General features: G+C 40.1%; 1 protein-coding gene across 4 annotated transcripts in view; it reads left to right on the top strand.

The window, feature by feature from the left end:
- TBC1D5 (TBC1 domain family member 5) overlaps window positions 1-22,399 on the top strand; it is a 571,386-nt gene that overhangs the window by 528,842 nt on the left and 20,145 nt on the right. For all 4 annotated transcript variants that reach the window (XM_040636853.1, XM_040636851.1, XM_040636852.1 and 1 more), the window contains one exon: window positions 18,293-18,392. In XM_040636853.1, coding sequence (XP_040492787.1) covers window positions 18,293-18,392 — 100 coding nt within the window. The remainder of the gene's footprint in view (window positions 1-18,292; window positions 18,393-22,399) is intronic.

Below are 22,399 nucleotides of genomic sequence, written 5' to 3'. Positions count from 1 at the left end.
GAAAATTTATTTCTCTTAATTTTGTGGGCCTCACATGTTCTATTTTTAAAATATCATTTATAAACCATGTCCCAGATGTCCCACCCACAGCAAGCACGTGATCTGAGTTAATTATTTTAACCTGCCAAAACCTGACTTCAAAAGGATATTTGGAACACTTTCACATGTAAAGCAATGAAGTGAGTATGGATTTAATGTGTAATTGGTCAACTCTAGGGATATGCTAAAAGTCACATTGCAGTTTGGGAGAGGAAAGATTTGCGTGGAAAAATAAAAGTTTCTCCCTGTATTTCACCTGGTGGCCCTGCCCTCCGTCTCTCCTTGGGCTGCTGCAGGGAGGGTCTCTATCTAGGAGGACAGCTGAGGCAGCATGATCATGCCTCACCTGGTTACTCTGATTTTAAAGCAAGCAATTTTTAATTTTATTAATTATAAGGAGGCAGTGTTCTCCTTTTTACTCTGGTAAAATAGACATAATGTAAAATTTACCACCTTAACCATATTTAAGTGTACATTTTTGTGTATTAAATTCTTTCATAATATCGTGCATTGATTCCATAAACTCTTCAGCAAAACTGAAATTCAGTACCTATTAAACAATAACCTTCCATCCCCCCGGCCCCTGCCCCTTACAACCGCCATTCTAGTTAATGTCTTCATGATTTTGGCTCCAAGTACCTCATATTAATGGAATCATACAGTATTTGTATTTTTGTGACTGGCCTATGCCACTTAGCACAATGTCCACAAAGTTCATCCATGTTGTAACATCTATCAGAATTTCCTCCCTTTTTAAGGCAGAATAATATTCTATTATATGTAATACCACATTTTTCTTATCCATCAGTCAATAGATATCTTTTCCGCTTCCACATTTTAGCTATCATGAATAATGCTGCTGTGAACGTGAGTGTAAAAATATCTGAGACTCTGCTTTCAGTTATTTGGAGTAGATACCCAGAATTGCTGAATCATTTGGTAATTCTATTTTTAACTTTTTGAGGACTGTCCATACTGGTTTTCACAGCAGCCGGACCATTCTATATCCCCACCAACAATGCACGAGGATTCCAATTTCTCTACATCTTCCCTGGCTTTTGTTATTTTCTGGTGTTTGGATAGTAGCCATTCTAATGGGTATGGCATGGGTGTCTCGTGATAGTTTTGGTTTGTATTTCCCTAATGATTAGGGATGTTGTGCATCTTTTCCTGTTTATTGGCCATTCATATATCTTCTGTGGAGAAATATCTATTTAAGTCCTTCACCTATTTTTTAACCAGGTTGTTGTTTTGTTATTGACTTTTTGGATTCTCTATATCTTCTGGGTATTAATTCCTAATCAGATATAGGATTTGCAAATAATTTCTCCCATTCTGGGGGTTGCCTTTTTACTCTGTTGACTATGTCTTTGAATGCACATTTTTACTTTTTTTTTTCCATGAAATCTAGTTTGTCTATTTTTTGTCCTGTTGCCTATGCCTTTGGTATCATATCTAAGAAATCATTGCCAAATCCAATGTCCCATGTTTTCTTCTAAGAGTTCTGTAGTTTTAGATCTTACATTTAGGTCTTTGATCCATTTGGGTTCATTTTTGTGCATTATGTTAAATAAGGGTCCAACTTCATTTTTTTGTAAATGGATATTCAGTTTTCCCAGCACTATTCATTGAAAATACTGTCCTTTCCCCTATTTAATGGTCTTGGCACCCTTGCAAAAATTGACCATATATGCAAGAGTTTATTTCAGAGTTCTCTATTCTAATCCATTGGTTTATGTATCTGTTTTTATGCCAGGAACACACCGTTTTAATTATGGTAACTTTGTAGTAAGTTTTGAAATCAGAAAGTATGAGCCCTCCAGTCTTTTTTTCTTTTTTTTATTTAAATTCCAGTTAGTTAACATACAGTGTAGTATTAGTTTCAGGTATACAATTTAGTGATTTAACACTTCCATATAACACCTGGTGCTCATCGTAAGTGCTGTCCTTAATCCCCATCACCTGTTTAACCCATACCCTCACCAACCTCCCTTCTGGTAACCATAACCATCACTAAGAGTCTGTTTCTTGGTTTTCCTCTCTCTCTCTCTCTCTTTTTCCCTATGCCCATTTGTTTTGTTTCATAAATTACACATATGAGTGAAATCATATGGTATTTGTCTTTCTCTGACTTATTTCATCAAGATTGTGTTTTGGCTATTCAGGATACCTTCAGATTCCATATGAATTTTAGGATGGGTTTTTCTATGTCCGCAAAAAACGTTAATGGGATTTTAGTAGGGATTGCATTGAATCTGCAGATCGCTTTGGATAGTATTGGGATTTTAACACTATTAGGTCTTCCAATCCATGAACATAGAATACGTTTACATTTATTTATGTCTTCTTTAATCTCTTTCAGTGATGTTTTGAAGCTTTCATTGTACAAGTCTTTCACCTCCTTAGTTAAGTCAATTCCTAAGTATTTTAATCTTTTTAATGCTATTGTGAATGGAATTGTTTTTGTAATTCTTTTTCAAATTGTTCATTGTTAGTGTGTAAATATTGCAAACTTATTTTTGTTTGTTGACTTTGTATTCTGCTACTTCACTGAACTCATTTATTTCTTCCAATATTTTTTTGTGGGGCTTTTTTTTTTTTTTTTTTTTGGTGGAATGTGTAGGCTTTTCTACATATAAAATCATATCATCTGCACATAAATTTATTTTTTCCTTCCATTGTGAGTGTTTTTTTGAATGTCTGTTTCTTAATTTCATAATTTCTCTGGCTGGTACTTCCAGTATTATATTGCTTTTTTTTCCCCTGATCTTAAAGGAAAAGCTTTCAGTGTTTCCCCATTGATTTTGATGTTCTGTGGTTTTTCCATATATGTTTTTATTATGTTGAGGGAGTTCCTTCTATTGATAATTTTCTTTTTTAGTGTTTTTCTTTTATCATAAAAGGGTGTTGAATTTTATTAAATGTTTTTACTGAGCAACTGATATTTTTCCCTTATTTTTTTAATGTGGTTTATTACATGGAGCAGTTTTCACATTTGAATCATCTTTGCATTCCAGGAATAAATCTCAACGATCAAGTTACATAATACTTTTAATATGCTGTTGAATTTGGTTTGGTTTTTACATCAATGTTCATAAGAGATAATTTGTCTGTAGTTTTCTTGTAATGTCTTGACTTTGGTATCAGGATAATACTGACCTCATAGAATGAGTTGGGAAATGTTCTCTCATCTTCAATTTTTTGAAAAAGTTTGAAAAGAGGTAATATTTGTTCCCCTCTGAAAGTTTGCTAGAATTCTCCAGTGAAACAGTCAGGTCCAGAGCTTTTCTTTGTTGGGAGTATTTAAATTACTGATTCAATCTCTTTACTAATTATAGGTTTATCACATTTTTTTATGTGAGTTAGTCTCAGTAGATTTTGTGTCTCTAGGGCTTTTGTTCATTTCATCTAGCTTATCCAGTTTGTTGGCGTGTAGATGTTCATAGTACTCGCTATCCTTTTTATTTATGTAGAATTAATACTAATGTTCCCACTTTCACTTCTGGTTTTAGTAATTTAAGTCTTTTTTCTTTTTTTCTTAGTCCATTTAGCTAAAAGTTTGTCAATTTTGTTGATCTTTTTGAAGAACCTACTTTTGGTTTCATTGATTTTCTCTAGTATTTTCTATTCTTTATTTGGTTTATTTCTGCTGTAAAATTTATTATTTCCTTCCTCCTGCTAGCTCTGGGTTTAATTTGTTCCTTAAGTTGTATAATTAGATTGTTGATTTTAGATCTTTTTTATTTTAGTAATGTGAGCATTTATAGCTGTAAATTTCTACCTTTAACACTGCTTTTGCTGAATCCCATAAGTTTTGATGTATTGGGGTTTTGTTTTCATTTATCTCTAAATATTCTCTAATTTCTCTTGTAATTTCTTCTTGGATCCATTGGTTGTTTTAAAGTTTGTTCTTTAATTCCTACATATTTATGAATTTTCCAGTTTTAATTCTATAGCCGATTTTTAACTTTATCTCAGTGTAGTCAAAGAAGATACTTTGCATGATACTTGTCTTTTTAATATAGAGATTTAATTTGTGACCTAACATATGGTCTATTCTAGAAGAGATCTGTGAACATATGAGAAGAATACATATGCTGTTGCTGTTGGATAGGGTGTTTGTATTTGTCTGTTACATCTAGTTGGTTTATTGCATTGTTTAAATACTCTCTTTCCTTACTTATCTTTCGTCTGGTTTTTCTATCCATTTTTGAGAGTGGGGTATTGAAGTCTCCATCTATTATTGTAGAAATGTCTTTTTCTCCCTTCAGTTCTGTTCATTTTTGCTTCATATATATTGCTGCTTTGTTAACACACATGTGTAAATGTTTATAATTATCTTCTTGCTGTATTGAACCTTTAATTCATATATAATGTTCTCAGTGTGGGTATCTTTCAGTTCATCTTACTTGGATCTGTTAACCTTCTGGCATGTTTATATGCATGTCTTTCATGAAATACAGGACATTATCAGCCTCTCTCTCCCTTTATCTCTCGTTTTCTGGGACTCCCACAATGTGCCTATTGGCCTACTTGATGCTGTCGCAAAACTCCCTTAGTTCTGTTCACTTTCTTCAATCTTTTCTTTCTGCTCTTCAGATTCAGCAATTTCTCTTGTTCTATTTTCAAGTTTGCTGATTCCTTTTTCTGCCTGCCGAAATCTGTCTTTGAATCCCTCTAGTGAATTTTTCATTTCAGTTACTTTTCAGCTCCAGGATTTCTTTCTTGGTTTCTTTTTAGGTTTTTTATCTCTTTACTGATGTTTCTATTTTGATCATCCCATCATTTTCATGATGTTCTCCATGTCTTCCTTTAGTTCTTTGGGCATCTTTAAGATGGCTGTTTTAAAGTCTTTTTCTAGGGGCGCCTGGGTGGCTCAGTCATTAAGCGTCTGCCTTTGGCTCAGGGCGTGATCCTGGGGTCCTGGGATCGAGCCCCAGATCAGGCTCCTCTGCTGGGAGCCTGCTTCTTCCTCTCCCACTCCCCCTGCTTGTGTTCCCTCTCTCGCTGGCTGTCTCTCTCTGTCAAATAAGTAAATAAAATCTTTAAAAAATAAATAAAGTCTTTTTCTAGTTGATCTGCTATCAGGGATTTTTCAGGGACAATTTCTGTTGAATTATGTTTTTCCTTTGAATGGGTCATACTTTCCTGTTTCTTTGTGTGCCTTATGATTTTTGTTGAAAACTAACCATTTTAATCTAATAATATGGTAACTCTGGAAATCATATTCTCTCCCTTTCCCAGGGTTTACTGTTTTTTGTTATTGGGGCTTTTTGCTTGTTTGTTTGTTTGTAGGCTATCTCTGTACCAAGATCAGCCTGAGGTGTAAATTTATGGTCTTCTCAGGTCTTTTCTGAACCTGTGCCTTTCCCTGGGCATATGCAGTCACTTTCTTCCCTTGTATTTGTAGTAGCTTTTGAATGTTCTAGTCTTTAATAGTTGGCTCCCCGAAGGGGAAAAAGAGAAAAATGGAATAGGAGATAGAATGCAGGCTCTTTAAATCCATTAGAAGTCGGGGGGGGGGGGGAAAAAATAGTGACCACTCTCTTCTTTGTCTCCAACTCTGTGATCAGAATTAGCAATCAGTGATCACAGTCCAAATCCCTGATGTTTGAAGGACAGGGTCCTTTTTGCCCATCCTGGCTCTCACAAGTTGCATGCAAGCAGCTCTGGGAACAAATACAAAGCTGCCTGCTACAGGGATGGGGATGGGGAGCTGCTATTCTGCTAAGAGCTGAAATGGACCAAAATTAACCTCAGTTTACCTTCAAGCCTTCCCCTGGAAGTAGTCAGCCTTCAGTGGACTTCCACTTTCTAAAATAGTTACATGACACAGATTCTGCCAGTGTAATTGTCTTCTAGGTGGGGAGACAGATTCCTGGTGCTTCCTATTCCACCATCTAACCCAGAGGCAGTATTCTTTAATGTAGTGGCTTTTAACAGTATGAAGTCATATAAAATAATGTCAAGATTAGGGGTTAGTGCCTTTTTTTCTAGACTACAATAGGCAGGAAGAAACATCACCATTGTAGCATGATGTGGGTGGAGGGAGAGGTCTCAGTGATTGTTATAAAAAACCTGTCCTGTGAGGATATTTCTGATGTCTGCAACCAGCGTGCATCTCAGTGGTGGGCCATAACACTGCTTCGGTGGCTAAGAGACAAGGAAGTCTTCTAGTGTAAATTTTGCTACTGGCTAACTACCTAGCTATGTTAAAGTTTATTTGTAAAATGAAGGGGTCAAAATAGATTATCTTTAAGGGCAAGTTCAGCACTGAAATATCATTTGTTACCTCAAAATATAACACCTTAAGCTTTGAATTTCAGTTCATAATTTCCATTCATATCTAACGTGTTTGTTTACATCCTGTCTGAAAGCAGGAACTGTTTTATTTACTGGGGAATTTGCTTACCATCTTTGCTATTTTAAGTATCTGTAAGAATCTCATTCTTTCTAGGCAGTCCATAAAGAACAATATACAACCTCTGATGTTCCTACTTCAGATGCATAGAAGGAGGCCCTTTGCCCTGAAAGTATACTCAGGGTTTTCACATGGACAAAATATTATACTTATTTACTTTTTTACAGGCTATTTCATGTAAGTTGTTCTTAACTGTCTAGTGTTATTTAGAGTACAGGTTTGTTCAGATGTAGTGTTCTTTAGAGTTTGATTTGGTGATTTAAAAATATTAACATCATTTCTCCTTGGTAATCACCTTTTATTTTTTTTTCTTCTGTTTTCCTCTCTATTATGTTATTTGAATAATAACTTATTTTTACAAAAATATGATCTAATTTCATTGTAGAAAATCCAGAAAAAAATAAGCAAAAAGAAAAGGGAAGAATTATATATAATCCCACCATTTGGAGAATAACCAATATAAACACTTTGGTGAATATCTTTCCTTTTTTTTTTTTTTTTTTCAAAAACAGTCATTCTTTACCTACTACTTTGTAACTTGTTTTCCCCTAATACATGATGTTATTGTTAAATGTTCTCCTATGAGAACATTTCAAAAAGTTGCATAATATTCTGTTCATGAAGGTACCACAAGTTACCTAAGTGACCTGTCATTAGACATTTAGGTTTTGCGTGGAGTATGTGTGTATGCGTGCTGCCATTGAGTGTGCGGTGAATATCCTGGGAGTTGTGTTTTTGTCTGTATCCATAATTCCTTGGAATAACTTTCTAGAATTATATAAATAATCTAGAGACAACAACAAGATGAACATTTATTGAGTGTTTACCATGTGCCAAATACCATGCAAAGCACTTCGTATGGAAAATCGAGTGTAATTCAGTCCTCCAACAATCATCTGACGTAGGAATTAGCATTATCCCAATTTTATTTTATTTTTTTAAAGATTTATTTATTTATTTATTTGACAGAGATAGACAGCCAGCAAGAGAGGGAACACAAGCAGGGGAGTGGGAGAGGAAGAAGCAGGCTCCCAGCGGAGGAGCCTGATGTGGGACTCGATCCGGGAACGCCGGGATCACGCCCTGAGCCGAAGGCAGATGCCTAATGACTGCACTACCCAGGCCCCCTATCCCAATTTTAGAGACAGGAAACGGAGGGTCAGAGAGCTTGGCTCTCTAGTCAGGGTCACAGAGTTGGCGCGTGCAAGCACAGTGTATACTGACTGCAGGGCTCGTGGTCAGATTCCAGTGTGCTCCAACATGGCAGTGCTGCTTTACACACCCATACACTTATTTTTATACTCCTCAAAAGTTGTCTTTGTGCTCTTCTTCCGTTTTCTCTGGTGGTGTCTTCCTCTGCTGATACCATATGCTCTGGCTTGGATTTCGTCCACACCGTGTGTGTATTTTGCCCTTGTGTACACCACAGCTTCCTCAGAACATCCGCGGCCTTCCCACTTTTCTCCTTGAGACTTTCCGTTTCCTTCACTTCCCACTTCTTGCTCACCCATCTGCTCAAGAAAGACTGGGCGTCTTTCCTGTCTTCTGGTTGCTATATTTAGCCTGTCCCCGCTGCCTGCCGTTGGCGTCGGTTCTCTTGCCTGCTTCTCTTGCTGTCTGAGGGCACCCCGGGGAAGCTAAGCAGAACTCTATACGGGGGCTCTTCCTGCCCCACTTTTCTCCCAAACCAAGGACTAGGGGGTTTAATCCAGCCATGGACAGACACACTGCTGCAGCCCGTTATAATCGTCCTGAGCACGGGGCGTGTGAGGGGCGTGGCCGCAGCAGCCTGTACGTCAGACTGCAGCCCTTCAAACATGATCATCTGCAGAAAGAACGTATAGAGATGAACAGGAAGGGAGGGCAGCTCTTCTGCTCACCCTCAGCTCCTGCTATTCTCCACGCTCCAGCTCGACTCACCCGCTGGGTTCTTTGCCTGGGGCCCATACTTCTGACTCTGCTCTTTGTTTACTGGGTCCCTGCTTCTTAAAGCACCTTTATTCATCCTTTCTTCTGAGCCAATTCCCCCCTACTTCTTGAAGGCCCACCAACTTGCTGCCTTTTCCAGAAAATCTGCTTTCCTTTCCACCTCTTGAATTGGAAGTCCTCTGCTCCCCCTAGAATTGTGAAGCCTCATCTTTCATATCTTCTACGGAACTCACCTTACTCCTCTCTTACCTCCCTTTAAGCTTGTAGAGATCTGAATCCATGTCTCATTCATTGTTGTATTTCCCACGATGTCTAGGAATACACACGAATATGTTGCTGAATACACTAATAAGTGAATAAATAATAAACTACAAAAGCTCGTTCTAGTAACAAGAAATAACAGGCAGACATTGAATCATTTTATAAAATTGATATATAAAATCCATATACTATTAACCAATTTATACAGTTGATAATATTCGAGCAGAAGTGTAATGATACGTCAGCTATTGGGAGAGGGGTGAAGGATATGGAAACACTACTTTCTAAAAAGCAAATTTAAAAAAAAATGTCTTCAGATACAGTCAAAACAACAACAATAATAGAACACAGTGAATCAGGGGCGCCTGGGTGGCGCAGTCGTTAGGCGTCTGCCTCCGGCTCAGGGCGTGATCCCGGCGTTATGGGATCGAGCCCCACATCAGGCTCTTCCGCTATGAGCCTGCTTCTTCCTCTCCCACTCCCCCTGCTTGTGTTCCCTCTCTCGCTGGCTGTCTCTATCTCTGTCAAATAAATAAATAAAACCTTTAAAAAAAAAAAAAAGAACACAGTGAATCATACCTCAATGCTTTTGAAGGAAAACAGTTTAGTAAGGAATATGGGGTTGGGACCTAGCACTGTAATTGATGAGGCTTTTTTTTTTAATTTTTTATTATGTTAGTCACCATACAGTACATCATTAGTTTTTGATGTAGTGTTCCATGATTCATTGTTTGCGTATAACACCCAGTACTCCATGCAATATGTGCTCTCCTTAATACCCATCACCCCCCTCCCCTCTGAAACCCTCAGTTTGTTTCCCAGAGTCCATAGTCTCTCGTGGTTCATTCCCCTTCTGTTTACCCAGTAATATTCCATATTATATATGGACCACATCTTCTTTATCCATTCGTCTGTTGAAGAGCATCTCCGCTCCTTCCACAGTTTCGCTGTTGTGGACAATGCTGCTGTGAACATTGGGGTGCATATGTCCCTTCTCTTCACTACGTCTGTATCTTTGGGGTAAATACCCAGTAGTGCAATTGCTGGATCATAGGGTAGCTCAATTTTTAACTTTTTAAGGGACCTCCGCACTGTTTTCCAAAGTGGCTGTACCAACTTGCATTCCCACCAACAGTGTAAGAGGGATCCCCTTTTTCCACATCCTCTCCAACATTTGTTGTTTCTTGTCTTGTCCATTTTTGCCATTCTAACTGGTGTAAGGTGGTATCTCAATGTGGTTTTGATTTGAATTTCCCTGATGGCTAATGATTTTGAACATTTTTTCATGTGTCTGTTAGCCATTTGTATGTCTTCATTGGAAAAGTGTCTGTTCATATCTTCTGCCCATTTTTTGATTTATTTGTTTCTTGTATATTAAGTTTGAAAAGTTCTTTATAGATCTTGGATACCAGCCTTTTATCTGTAGGGTCATTTGCAAATATCTTCTCCCATTCTGCGGGTTGCCTCTTTGTTTTGTTGACTATTTCCTTTGCTATGCAGAAGCTTTTTATCTTGATGAAGTCCCAAAAGTTCACTTTTTCCTTTGTTTCCCTTGCGTTTGGAGACGTGTCATAAAAGAAGTTGTTGTGGCCGATGTGAAAGAGGTTACAGCCTATGTTCTCATCTATGATTTCGATGGATTCCTGTCTCACATCAAGGTCTTTCATCCATTTGGAGTTTATCTTTGTGTATGGTGAGAGAGAGTGGTCAAGTTTCATTCTTCTGCATATAGCTGTCCAGTTTTCCCAGCACCATTTATTGAAGAGACTGTCTTTTTTCCACTGGATGTTGGTGGGGCTCTCTTAAAGGAAACTGAGATGTGAGATTATGCATTGGAAGAACCATAATAATTAAGCCTAAGAAAGAATGCATACCCTGGGAAGAAATGGGAGAGTGGGCCAAGTGACTTGGGTCCTCAAATAGCTGCCTCAACCTTGGCATACACTTTCAGAAAATGTGGCTTACAGAGGATGAGACAGTGTTCCGTGCGGGAAATAATGAGAGCATCTACCTCATGGTTTTGTTGTGCGGATTAAGTGAGTTAATGCAGGCAAAGCCCAGTGGCTGGCATATTGTAGTTGCTATAAAGCGTTGGATACCAGCTGTCTTTCTCTTCAGGTGGAGTCACCCTCATTCTGTGGCCCTGCCCTACAGGGCTGCCAAGTACGGGAGGTGGTGTGTTGCACACAGTAGTCGACACGTGGCCATACTTCATAAACCTCCATCCATTTCTTGCCTTTAGCCCTAATTAGTCTTTCAGGGCTAAGCCACATAAAGTTTTGAAACTATGAGCCAGTGTTTTCCAGAAGTAAATCATAAAACCCTGTACTCAAATTCCATTTCACTGTTTTGACCTGATTATAAACAAAATGTTTTAAAGAAAGAATAATTGCCTTTATTGAGTACCTGCTCAGTGCTAGATACTCTGTGCTCTCATTTCATTCTCGTACCAGTCCTGCCAGTGGGAGTGAGGGGAACAAGAAGTTACAGAGCTTATCCAATATCATACAGCTAGTAACTGGCAGAAACATGATTTGAACCTCGATGTGTCTGTGCCAGACTTGCGGCCTCATCCACCACATTCCCTCCTGTAATGGAGGCAGGACATACAGCCAGAGTAAATATCATAAGGAGTTCTCTTCAGTGTCTTATTTACACATAAAAGTTACACTAACTGCTTGTTTCCATAAAACTTCAAGGCAATTAGCCAAGCATTTGTTTTTGATTACAGAAGATGAGTTTACTGAAAACAAATGACTAAAGCTGTCAGTGTTTAAAGCATGTTAGTTGTGGGGAGAGTGAAGCATGAGAAGCTAAGATAGAAATGTAAAGTTTGTTCTCACAATCTTAGAAGCTCGATTCTTGGCTCTTCTTTTATCTGTAATTATATAATAGAGTGAAGAATAAGTGACAAGCCACCCTTTTGCCTCCAAGTTATTCCATTTCTATTTATAAAGTCTGAGAAAGTTGAAGGGTTTAGGAATGTTTTAAGATTATGCAAACTCTGGAGAGGTTATACCCTAGATCTCAAATTTCCAGGTGGAAGAGGTTCTTGGTCCCCTCAACCTGTTTGATCCAGAATGCTCCTCTTATCTCATTTGGTGGGCTTTCCTTTGAAAAAACAGTTTTAAATGAGTGAAAGTTGTCATTTTCTACAGTGTAGATTCCATTTATACTGAGGTTTACTTGGGATTAAGGCAAGAAAATGCTCATTTGCCGCCAGAGCCCTAAGCACAACTGCAGACTTGGAAAACTGTGTTCTTATATCCATGCATGCTCACTCAGAACGTGCTGCGGGCTGCCACGTTGTCAGGGCTTCCCTGTGCATGCGTGCAAGTTGTGCACTGCACAATGTAGGGGACACCGGTCTCATCACGTTTTTATTATTATAATGTTCCTGCTAGCACAGTAAAATGTTTGAGGAAGAAACCCTCTGAGCTGTAGTCTTCCTCCAGCTGTCCAGCACCTCATGACCAGCAGACCAGGCCTCTCTCCTCCAAAGTGTCTCCTTTCAAGTTCTTCTTCCCTCCCAGCTTTTAAAAAGAAAATAAAAAGAAACTCCATTTAGATAGGAGTGACTACTGAAGATTAAATCTCCCAACAACTTTTATATTATAAAAGAAGTGATTGCTAAATCCAAATTAAACTAATACAGAAAAAAATAGGACTTTTAAAGCTGGGAGGCAGTGCATTCCTAGTGCCCTTTGTCCACTCTGGGCTGACAGCACCCCAGTTGTTAGCCACATGCAGGGAGAAACGTAAGCCATTGTTGGGCCTCCTTTTTTTAAAAGACCGCCAAGCTCTGGCCTCAGTACAGTTCTGAGCTCATCCAGCTGGGTTTGTGTCTATAACCCACTGAAAAATTGACCTGTTCAGTAGAGGTGACAGGAGGTAGGGACCAGGATTTCCAAAACAATTATTCCTGTTAAAGACTGGCGTGCTCTCGACCTCATACTTTAGTAATTCGTAGAACACTTCTGTTCCAGCTACAAGACTGTAAACTCCTTGGAAGCAAAGTATCTGACTTATATCTTGTCCAAAGACTGCTGAATTTCGGCCCAGGTTGGGTGAGGATTACTTAGAGTTACATGACTTGTTAATGGCAGGACCAGAACTAGAACTCAGATTTTCTCGTGCCATATGCCAACCTAGCATTCTGTCCATTCTTCCACTGTTTCAGTTATCTGTTGCTGCATAACACCACTCCAAACCTCCACTCCCTAAAACAGCAACACGGCTGTTTCTCATAGGTTTACAGTCAGGCGTTTGGTTGGGCTGTTCTGCTTCATGTGATGTTGACTGAGTCGCTTCAGAGGGATTGGGCAGAAAGGTCCCAGGAGATTTCATTTCCATGTCTAGAACCTCAGTGCTTCTCCCATGGCCTCTTTCTCTCCGTATTTTCTCGCCTCTCTTTCAGTATTCTAGCCTGAACTTCTTTACAACTTGGTAGCTGTCTTCCTCTAGCAGAAGGAAGCAGGAGTTGGCAAGCCTCTTACACTAGTCCAGAACCGACAGTGTGACTTTTACTGCATTCTCTGGCTCATGGCAAGTGACAAGTCCAGCCCAGATTCAAGGGGAGGGGAAATAGACACTACCTCTTGATGAGAGGAACAGCGTATACATTGAGAGAGGGAAGGAGTTGATGGGGGCCGTCTTGGAGACTAACTATAACCATGGTTAACCAGCAGATGTAGCCTTCTCTCCCTGATTCCTAACAGCCTGACAGAACAGGCAAACTCAAGCCTGTGCAGAAACAAAGGAGAAAAGGGAAAAGAAAAACACCCTGAAACACCCCATCCCTTTCCATCTCAAAGCCCAGCCAAAGAGTTAGGAAGGTGCCACCTGCCTGCCCACCCGCCCCTTTGATCATTCCTTGGCTGAGTTTCTTCTGATCATTATTTGAGCATCCGAGGAGAGGCTCCTGCTCTTTGTGCCGGATGTAAAGAGCACAATTAGTGCAGGCGGACCCTACAGCGGGCATTTCACAATACTTTGGTTTTAGAGCTACTGCTATGTCTCTTCTGTGTCAGGCTTTTAAATGCTTATTTCTAAAGGCTCATTCTCTATGCAGTAGTTAAAAACTACTTTTCAGCGCTGCCTCGTGTATTGCTAAAATGTAGTAGACCTGCAAGTAACCTTTTCAACCGTTAATTTCCATCTATAAGTCAAATTATACTCTCTCACTAAGAAAAAAGCAGATCTCATTTTCTCCTGCTTTCTTTTTAACAACACAGAGGATTCTTATGTGAAAGAACAAGCACCTAAGACTGGGAAATCAATTTTCTAGCCTATTCCACCTCTGGCAACATCCTTCCTTTGTATTCTAATGAACTTGGTTTAAAATTCCTACAGAATGAGGATTACAGGCATACTTTGTTTTATTGCGCTCTGCAGATATTACATTTTTTACAGATCGAAGGTTTGTGGCAATCTTGCATCAAGCAAGTCTACATTCTAATGGCACCACTCTTCCACCAGCATTTGCTCACTTCATGTCTTTGTGTCACATGTGGGTAATTCTTGCAATATTTCATTCAGATTCATTCATTATTAATGTATTTGGTGATCTGTGATAAGTGATCTTTGATGTTACTATTGTAAGCATTTAGGGGTGCCGCAAACTGCACGCATTTGGGACAGTGAACTTAATAAATACGTGTGTTCTGACTGCTCCACTGACCATTTCCCCATCCGCCTCCCCCTCCTTGGGCCCCCTCTTCCCTGAGATACAATATTGAAATGAGGCCGATTCATGACCCTACAGTGACCTCCACGTGTTCACATGAGAGGAAGAGTCACACATCTCTCTCACTTTAATTCAAAAGCTAGAAATGATTAAGCTTAGTGAGAGAGGAATGTTGCAAGCTGAGATAAGCCGGAAGCTAGCCCTCTGGCGCCGCCACTCAGTTAGCCAAGTTGTGAACGCAAAGGGAAAGTTCCTGAAGGAAATTAGAAGTGCCGCTCCAGTGAACACGTGAATGATAAGAAAGAGAAACAGCCTTATTGCTGATGGGAGGAAAGTCCGAGTGGTCTGGATAGAAGATCGAACCGGCCACAACATTCTCTTAAGCCAGAGCCTAGTCCACAGCAAGGCCCTGACTCATTTCAATTCTGTGAGGACTGAGAGGTGAGGAAGCTGCAGAGGAGAAGTTTGAAGCCGGCAGAGGTGGGTTCATGAGGTTTACGGGAAGACGCCGGCTCCGTAACATCAAAGGGCAAGGTGAAGCAGCGAGCGATCCAGAAGATCGAGCTAAGATAACTAATGAAGGTGGCCGCCCTAAACAACACATTTTCTTCTCTTTTCTGTTTTTTTTTTTCAAGATTTTATTTATTATTTTTTTTGAGAGAGAGTGAAAGTGAGAGAAATCACAGAGCTCTGGAGAGGGAGAAGCAGACTTGCCGCTGAGCGGAGAGGTCAATGTGGGGCTCGATCGCAGGACCCCAAGATCATGACCTGAGCCAAAGGCAGACACTTAACTGACTGAGCCACCCAGGCGTCCCCAGATTTTCATTGTAGATGAAAACAGGCTTCTACTGGAAGAAGATGCCGTCTAGGACTTTTGTAGCTGGAGAGAAGGAGCCAGTGCCTGTCTCCAGAGCTTCAGAGAACAGACTGACTCTCACTGGGGGCTGATGCAGCTGGTGACTGTAAGTTGAGGCCAGTGCTCACTGACCATTCTAAAAATCCTAGGGCCCCTAAGAATTATGCTAGGTCTAGGGGCGCCTGGGTGGCACAGTCGTTAAGCTTCTGCCTTCGGCTCAGGCGTGGTCCCAGCATTCCGGGATCGAGTCCCACATCAGGTTTCTCTGGGGGGAGCCTGCTGCTTCCTCTCCCACTCCCCCTGCTTTGTTCCCTCTCTCGCTGGCTGTCTCTGTCAAATAAATAAAATCTTAAAAAAAAAAAAAAAGAATCATGCTAGATCTACTCTGCCTGCTCTGTACATGGAACAACGAAGCCTGAATGACAGCACATCTATTTATAACATGGTTTATTGAATATTTGAAGCCCACTCCTGAGACCTCCTGCTCAGAAGAAAAGAAAGATTCCTTTCAGAATATTACCGCTCATTGATCATGCATCTGGTCACCCAAGAGTTCTGATGGAGATGCAGAAGATGAATGTTGTTTCATGCCCGCTAGCACAGTATCCATTCTGTAGCCCATGGATCAAGGAGCAATTTTGACTTTTAAGTCTTACTATTTAAGAAATATATTTTATAAGCCTTTAGCTGCCATTGATAGTGATTCTTCTGATGGATCTGGGCAAAGTAAATTGAAAACCTTCTGGAAAGAATTCACCATTCTAGATGCCATTAAAAACACTAATGATGTATAGGAAGAGGTCAAAATATAGACACTGACAGGAGGTTGGAAGGAGTTGATTCCAACGCTCAAGGATGACTTTGAGACGTTCAAGACTTCAGTGGGGGAGGTCACTGCAGATGTGGTAGAAATAGCAAGAGAACTGGAATTAGAAGTGGAGCCTGTAGCTGTGACTGGTTGCTACAATCTCATGTTAAAGCTAGCAGATGAGAAGTTGCTTCTTAGGGATGAGCAAAGAAGGTGGTTTCTTGAGATGGAATCTTCTGATGCAGATGCTGTGAAGATTGTTAAAGCGATAACGAAGGATTGAGAATATCACATAAACTGAGTTGATAAAGTAGCAGCCAGTTTGAGGGGATTGACTCCAATTTTGAAAGAAGTTCTACTGTGGGGAAAATGCTATCAGACAGCGTCACATGCTACACAGAAGTCGTTCATGAAAGGAAGAGTCAATCAGTATGGCAAACTTCATTGTTACTGTATTTTGAGAAATTGCCCCAGCCACCCCAGCCTTCAGCAGCCACCACTCTGATCAGTCAGCAGCCATCAACATGGAGACAAGAGTCCTCACCAGCAAAAAGCTCAGATTTTAAAATGCAAAAAGCATTTTTAGCAATAAAGTATTTTTTTAAGATTCTGGGTTTTTTTTAAAGATTTTATTTATTTATTTGACAGAGAGAGACAGCCAGCAATAGAGGGAACACAAGCAGGGTGAGTGGGAGAGGAAGAAGCAGGTTTCCCACTGAGCAGGGAGCCCGATATGGGGCTCTATCCCAGGACTCCGGGATCACACCCTGAGCCGAAGGCAGACGCTTAACGACTGAGCCACCCAGGCGCCCCTAAGATTCTATTTTTGAATAATCTCTACACCCAACATGGGGCTCAGACTTACAACCCTGAGATCAAGAGTCACATGCTCTTCTGAATGAGCCAGCCAGGCACCCCACAAAAAAGGATATACATTGTTTTTTTAGACATAATGCTATCGTACACTTAATAGACTACAGTATAGTGTAAACATAACTTTTTTAAAATTTATATAAACACAACTTTTACATGCACTGGGAAACTAAAAAATTCATTTCACTCACTTTATTGTGATACTTTCTTTATTGCAGTGCTCTGGAACCAAACCCACAGTATCTCTAGGGTATGCCTGTATTCTCTTGCTTTGAGAAAAATTCTCTTAATCTTCTAAATTTCCTTGAGAAGTTTTTTTTGCATGTATGTTTTTTTTCCTTTAAAAAAAAGACTTTTGTTGTTGTTGTTACAGGTAGATTGTCTTTTACCATTTAGATAATTATTCAACCCAGAGCGTTTTTTCCTAGAAACAATCACATAAATAAAATTCTCTAGTGTCATATCAAAAGAGGAAACGTAGGGGCGCCTGGGTGGCACAGCGGTTAAGCGTCTGCCTTCGGCTCAGGGCGTGATCCCGGCGTTATGGGATCGAGCCCCACATCAGGCTCTTCCGCTATGAGCCTGCTTCTTCCTCTCCCACTCCCCCTGCTTGTGTTCCCTCTCTCGCTGGCTGTCTCTATCTCTGTCGAATAAATAAATAAAATCTTTAAAAAAAAAAAAAGAGGAAACGTAAGAGCAGCTATTTATGGGCTGTAGGGGCAAAGCCCTTCCAAGTGCTTTGGGAAATCTTACATTTTAAGAGATTATCATTGTCTCTGGTTCCCCAAATGTGTGTGAGGAAATGTAATGTTCTTATACCCAGCTGCCTAGGGAGTAGGGTCCACTGAAATCACATTTATTCTCCCAATTTGTATGGCCCAGTTATTGAAGATATTGTATGGACTCTTTTTACAGGGTTGTGTGGGTAAGTATTTACACATGACACAACGCTCGCATTCAATTAGAGAAAGTCCAGATTTTTTTAAAACACCACTTTACTCTTTCTCTTATTTTGCCGGTGGAGGCAGTGGTGGATTTGCTCATTTATTTGTTATTTTCTTTTGTTTGTCTAACACTGAAAAGACATTGTGCCTCTTTAAAATCATCCAAATCATTTGGAGACCTTTGGGGATTTTATTTGAATTTTTTAAAATTTCCATACCATGGTGCCTGGGTGGCTCAGTCGGTTAAGCATCTGACTCTTGGTTTCAGCTCAGGTCATGATCTCAGGGTCTTGGGATTGAGCCCCACTTCAGGCTCCTCACTCAGCAGGGAATCTGCTTGAAGAGTCTCTCCCTCTGCCCCTCCCCCCAACTCGAGTGCACACACACTCTCTCTTTTTCTCTCTCTCTCTAAAATAAATAAATCTTTAAAAATAAATAAAATAAATTTTCCGTATCTTTACCCCTTTCGTTTTAGGAAGAAGAATTAGAAGCCCAAATTTCCTTCCTTCAAGGACAGTTGAATGACCTGGATGCCATGTGCAAATACTGTGCAAAGGTGATGGACACTCATCTTGGTGAGTGAGCTACTTTGGCCCTGGGAGTAATGATAGTCATAACAACGGTATCTAGTTGGCCCTGTGTTAAACTTTTCACATGCATTATCCCATTAATCCTCACAGCAGCACCATGGTAGAGGTACTCTTACTGTCCACATTGTACAAATGAGGAAACTGAAGCACAGAAAGATTAATAAAATTTCCCAAGGTTATGTCACTCACTAGTAAATAGAGTAGAAATTCAAAATCAAGCAGCTTGACCATAGATTTCAATTCTCAACTGCTACACTACGTATTGTAAATATCTGTCTACCTCAAACCAAAATGAAATGTTGAGCTTTCAAGGCGTGATGCAGTCGGTTAAGCGTGTGACTCTTGGTTTCCGCTCAGGTTGTAATCTCAGGGTGGGAGATTGAGCCCCACATTGGGCTCCATGGTCAGCACGGAGCCTGCTTAAGACTCTTTCTCCCTCTTCCTCTGCCCCTCCCCCCAAATAAATAAATCTGAAAAAAAGAAATGTTGAGCTTTCGAGATCAAATAGTCAGTTCTACTCTTGTGCCAACCTGTCCGTCATTACCAGCGTGATCATTATTTTGACAGTGTTTTATTTTTTAATGCATGTTTTTAACCACCAGCCTGAATTGTGTGTCAGGACCACGTGACCTTTTCTTACTTCTGACTGTTTATATTCTAAGAAATGTCCTAGTTTGAAGTTCCATTTACATGTGAGTCATACATATGTCACATTAGAAAGTCTTAAGGCATTATCCTCTACATTTGTGAAAGTTCTATATTTTGTATTAGAAATGGTCTCTGTTGGATCATGTATGTTTTGCTTTAGCAACTCTGTTCTGCTTGCAGAACTTTGGAATGCAGACTATTAGTGTTTTTCAGTCCTCTTATGGGCATCCTTTCTTTTTCCATTCTTCAGTGTCTAGCATCTGTAGTTTGGGAACAAATTAGGAAAATAAAACGTATACTCTAATGGAAATGGCCAATATGCTGCTCTGTGAGTGTAGACAAATGACAGTCCCAAGTATTAAAGAAATCAGGATGCATCCCACTTATGAGGGGAACCAAAGAGAATCTGCCAAGACCCCTTCCGCCAGGCAGGGGTCCTAGAAGGAGCCCATCTGTGGGGCCTTTGCAGAAGGTAGACTCTCTTCCTTGGACTCCACTGATCTCTCAGCCTATTAGGTCACGAGTCCATTACACTCTGTCAAAACAGCTTTTATTTAAGTGTAGCCTGAACCATACTGGCCTCTAGTAAGGAGTAAATGTTCTCTTACAGTTGGGGAGGTGCTTGACCTCAGTGGCTGGTTGTCTACCAGTGTCTTACTAGGCAGCTGGCTGGGCCCCGTTTCTCGCCTCAGCCTTATTTCTCCTCTCTTGACCACTCCTTCAGAGAAAGAGCTCAAGAGGGGGAAATAACAGGAGAAACCCTGCAGGTGATGAAAAGGGTAGTGTCTCTTATCACAGCAAGAACTGTTACCCTTGTCACATCTGACCCACCCCATCACAGCGGTTTATTTATATGCTTCATTATGACCAGTTTTACGAATCCAGATAGAACTAAGTTTTCATGAATCGCATAGCATCCCACTTTTTTTTTTTTTTTTAAGATTTTATTTATTTGAGAGAGCAAGAGAGAGAGAGCACGAGCAGGGGGGAGAGAGAGAGCGAGCTGAGCAAGGACCCCAACGTGGGGCCCAACGCCAGGGCCCTGGGATCATGACCTGAGCCGAAGGCAGATGCTTAACCGACTGAGCCACCCAGGCGCCCCTTATAGCATCCCACTTTTAAATTTATCAAAAAGAAGTAATGAAGAGCAATAGCTTATATATAAATAATATATATTATATAACTGATTTTGGTTAAATATTATTTTAATTTTAAAGCAAGTGTGTGGGTGGGTGTATATGTGTATGTTTGCTTCTCTGGCTATGTGGGTGACCTTTGTATTGCTTGATTTGGGTTTTGACCAAAGTAGGAGAACAAAGAAGTGACTGAGAGAAAGATTTACTGAAACTCTAGAAAATCCTGTTAGGAAATTTCTAAGTTGTTTGGTCCACATAGCAGCCTTTAAAGCAGCTTTACTTAAGCCTCAGAATTTTCAAAGAGCTTTTGCTCTGATTTTGGTCTCTCAATCAGCACTGTAAGAGTATTTTCTCATTGCATGGGACGGGGAAACACTTTAATTAAAGAAAAGCCCATACCAGATGTGAATTTTCAACTAACCGCAAAACTAAATTTGTTTTTGTGTGTACGTTTCACTTTCAGCCAGAATCCCTTCATATAGCTGTCAGCTTCTTTTCTCCATATAAATAGCAGGACTGCCTTTTTAAAGTAGGGTTGAAGGATGCTACAAAGACTTCCTGGCCCCTGGGCCCACAGATGGATTTCATTTCACCTGCCTGTTATAACTTTGGTTTATTAAAGGGTATTCCTCTGTTGTAGGCAGTTTGGATTCCAAGCAAAAATTAGAGGAAAACAAAAAAAGATTGGTAAAGGTGAAGCTCCTGATTTACTTTTTGGCTTACTGTACTGCCTTTAAAAATGACTTCAGTACCCAAGTATTTTTTTCATGTGATGTTTTCTATTTTTACTGATTATGAAGGCAGTACAAAATTGGAACAACTGAAAACCCCATTAATAAGGGTCTTATTATAACATAGTGTAATGTAACCTTAATATTAAATATTAAAATAATTTTTTATTAACATAAGGAGATGTTCATGGTGTATTATTAAGGGAAAAGACAGGTAGCACAATAGTATATATTTGATGTGAAAATAATAATTAACAGTGATGGCCTGGATGAAAGGAAGATTTTAGGGGGCTTCTCCAGGGGGGGTCCCTAATTTTTTATGCTTGGGAAATACAGGACAGTCTCTGAAAGCCTGCAGATGGCTGAAGCATCTGGAGGGTCATCTTTGCACTCCAGGCAAGAGTCAGTTGTAAGAGTGTCTGGAGTGGTGTCAGGAAAGGCAGGCTTGTGTGGCACCAGATGGACACAGGGTGACATCAGACTCTGTCACTTAGCCCAGCCTGCTTGTGATCATGTCTTCATATGTACAGTGAAGACACAATTATCTACCTTGCCAGTTTGTTGCCAAGACGAATGTGTTTTTAAAGCCGAGCACAAGGGCATGGCCCAACGCTGGGTTTTCAACACAGATTCTCTCCTCTGTCCCCTTAACTCCTAACTGTCCCCTCTGAGGGAAGATCCTGAGACACTCGTCAAGCCCATGACCAGAATGCCAGGTATTGATTTGTCTGGGCCCCTACAACTAGTTAATGGGAGAAGGAGGACCAATACAAAGTTGCCCAGCACCCAACTAAATATTCCTTTATCAAATGATGCAGAAAGATGCTGGAATTTGGGATATGCTGGTCCTAAGATGAGGTGTGTGGGCTCTTTGAGCGAGAATAGCTTTAGCAGAACAGAACGATGCAGCCTCCTTGCCATGAGCACTGCTGGGTCTCCATGCTGCCCTGGGCCACAGGCTACCACGGTAGCTGTGAGAATTGCCTCAGAAACTTCTAGCAAGTATTTCTCCATATCCTCTCCTAACGTTAATTGTTTTCACTAAGTTCCTTTCATTTCAAGACAATTCCATTTCACCCTACGTTTTCATCAGACATGCAGTAATATCTTAAAATGTCAAGTAGAGTTCAAGGCTATTTTTATAACTGCCAGAACAAATACAGAGAAAAACCTCTCAGTTAAAAATTATATAAAGGCATTTGTTCAATGGTCCTTTAATTATAGAGGTAATAACACTGACAGGTTAGCAGTTCTTTCCTTATGGTACTGGGACCCAAAACTAAACGAATATTTGTTTTAGTGAAACTCTACCAAAATTCTAATTTCATTACTTCCACATAATTGAACTGCTTGAATTCAAAGATTGAGAGACAGGAATTGAAAATACATGTTTTGTTAAACCTAACTTTCCTGCCAACTTCAGAAGCCTTGTTTTACGTGTTCATTTTTCTGTTGCCATAGTTACTCCCCTTCCTGT

The sequence above is a fragment of the Ursus maritimus genome, unplaced genomic scaffold (assembly GCF_017311325.1).
Source record: "Ursus maritimus isolate PB19 unplaced genomic scaffold, ASM1731132v1 scaffold_20, whole genome shotgun sequence".
In the NCBI taxonomy this organism is placed as follows: Eukaryota; Metazoa; Chordata; class Mammalia; order Carnivora; family Ursidae; genus Ursus; species Ursus maritimus.
This window is presented reverse-complemented; position numbering and strand designations above follow the sequence as displayed.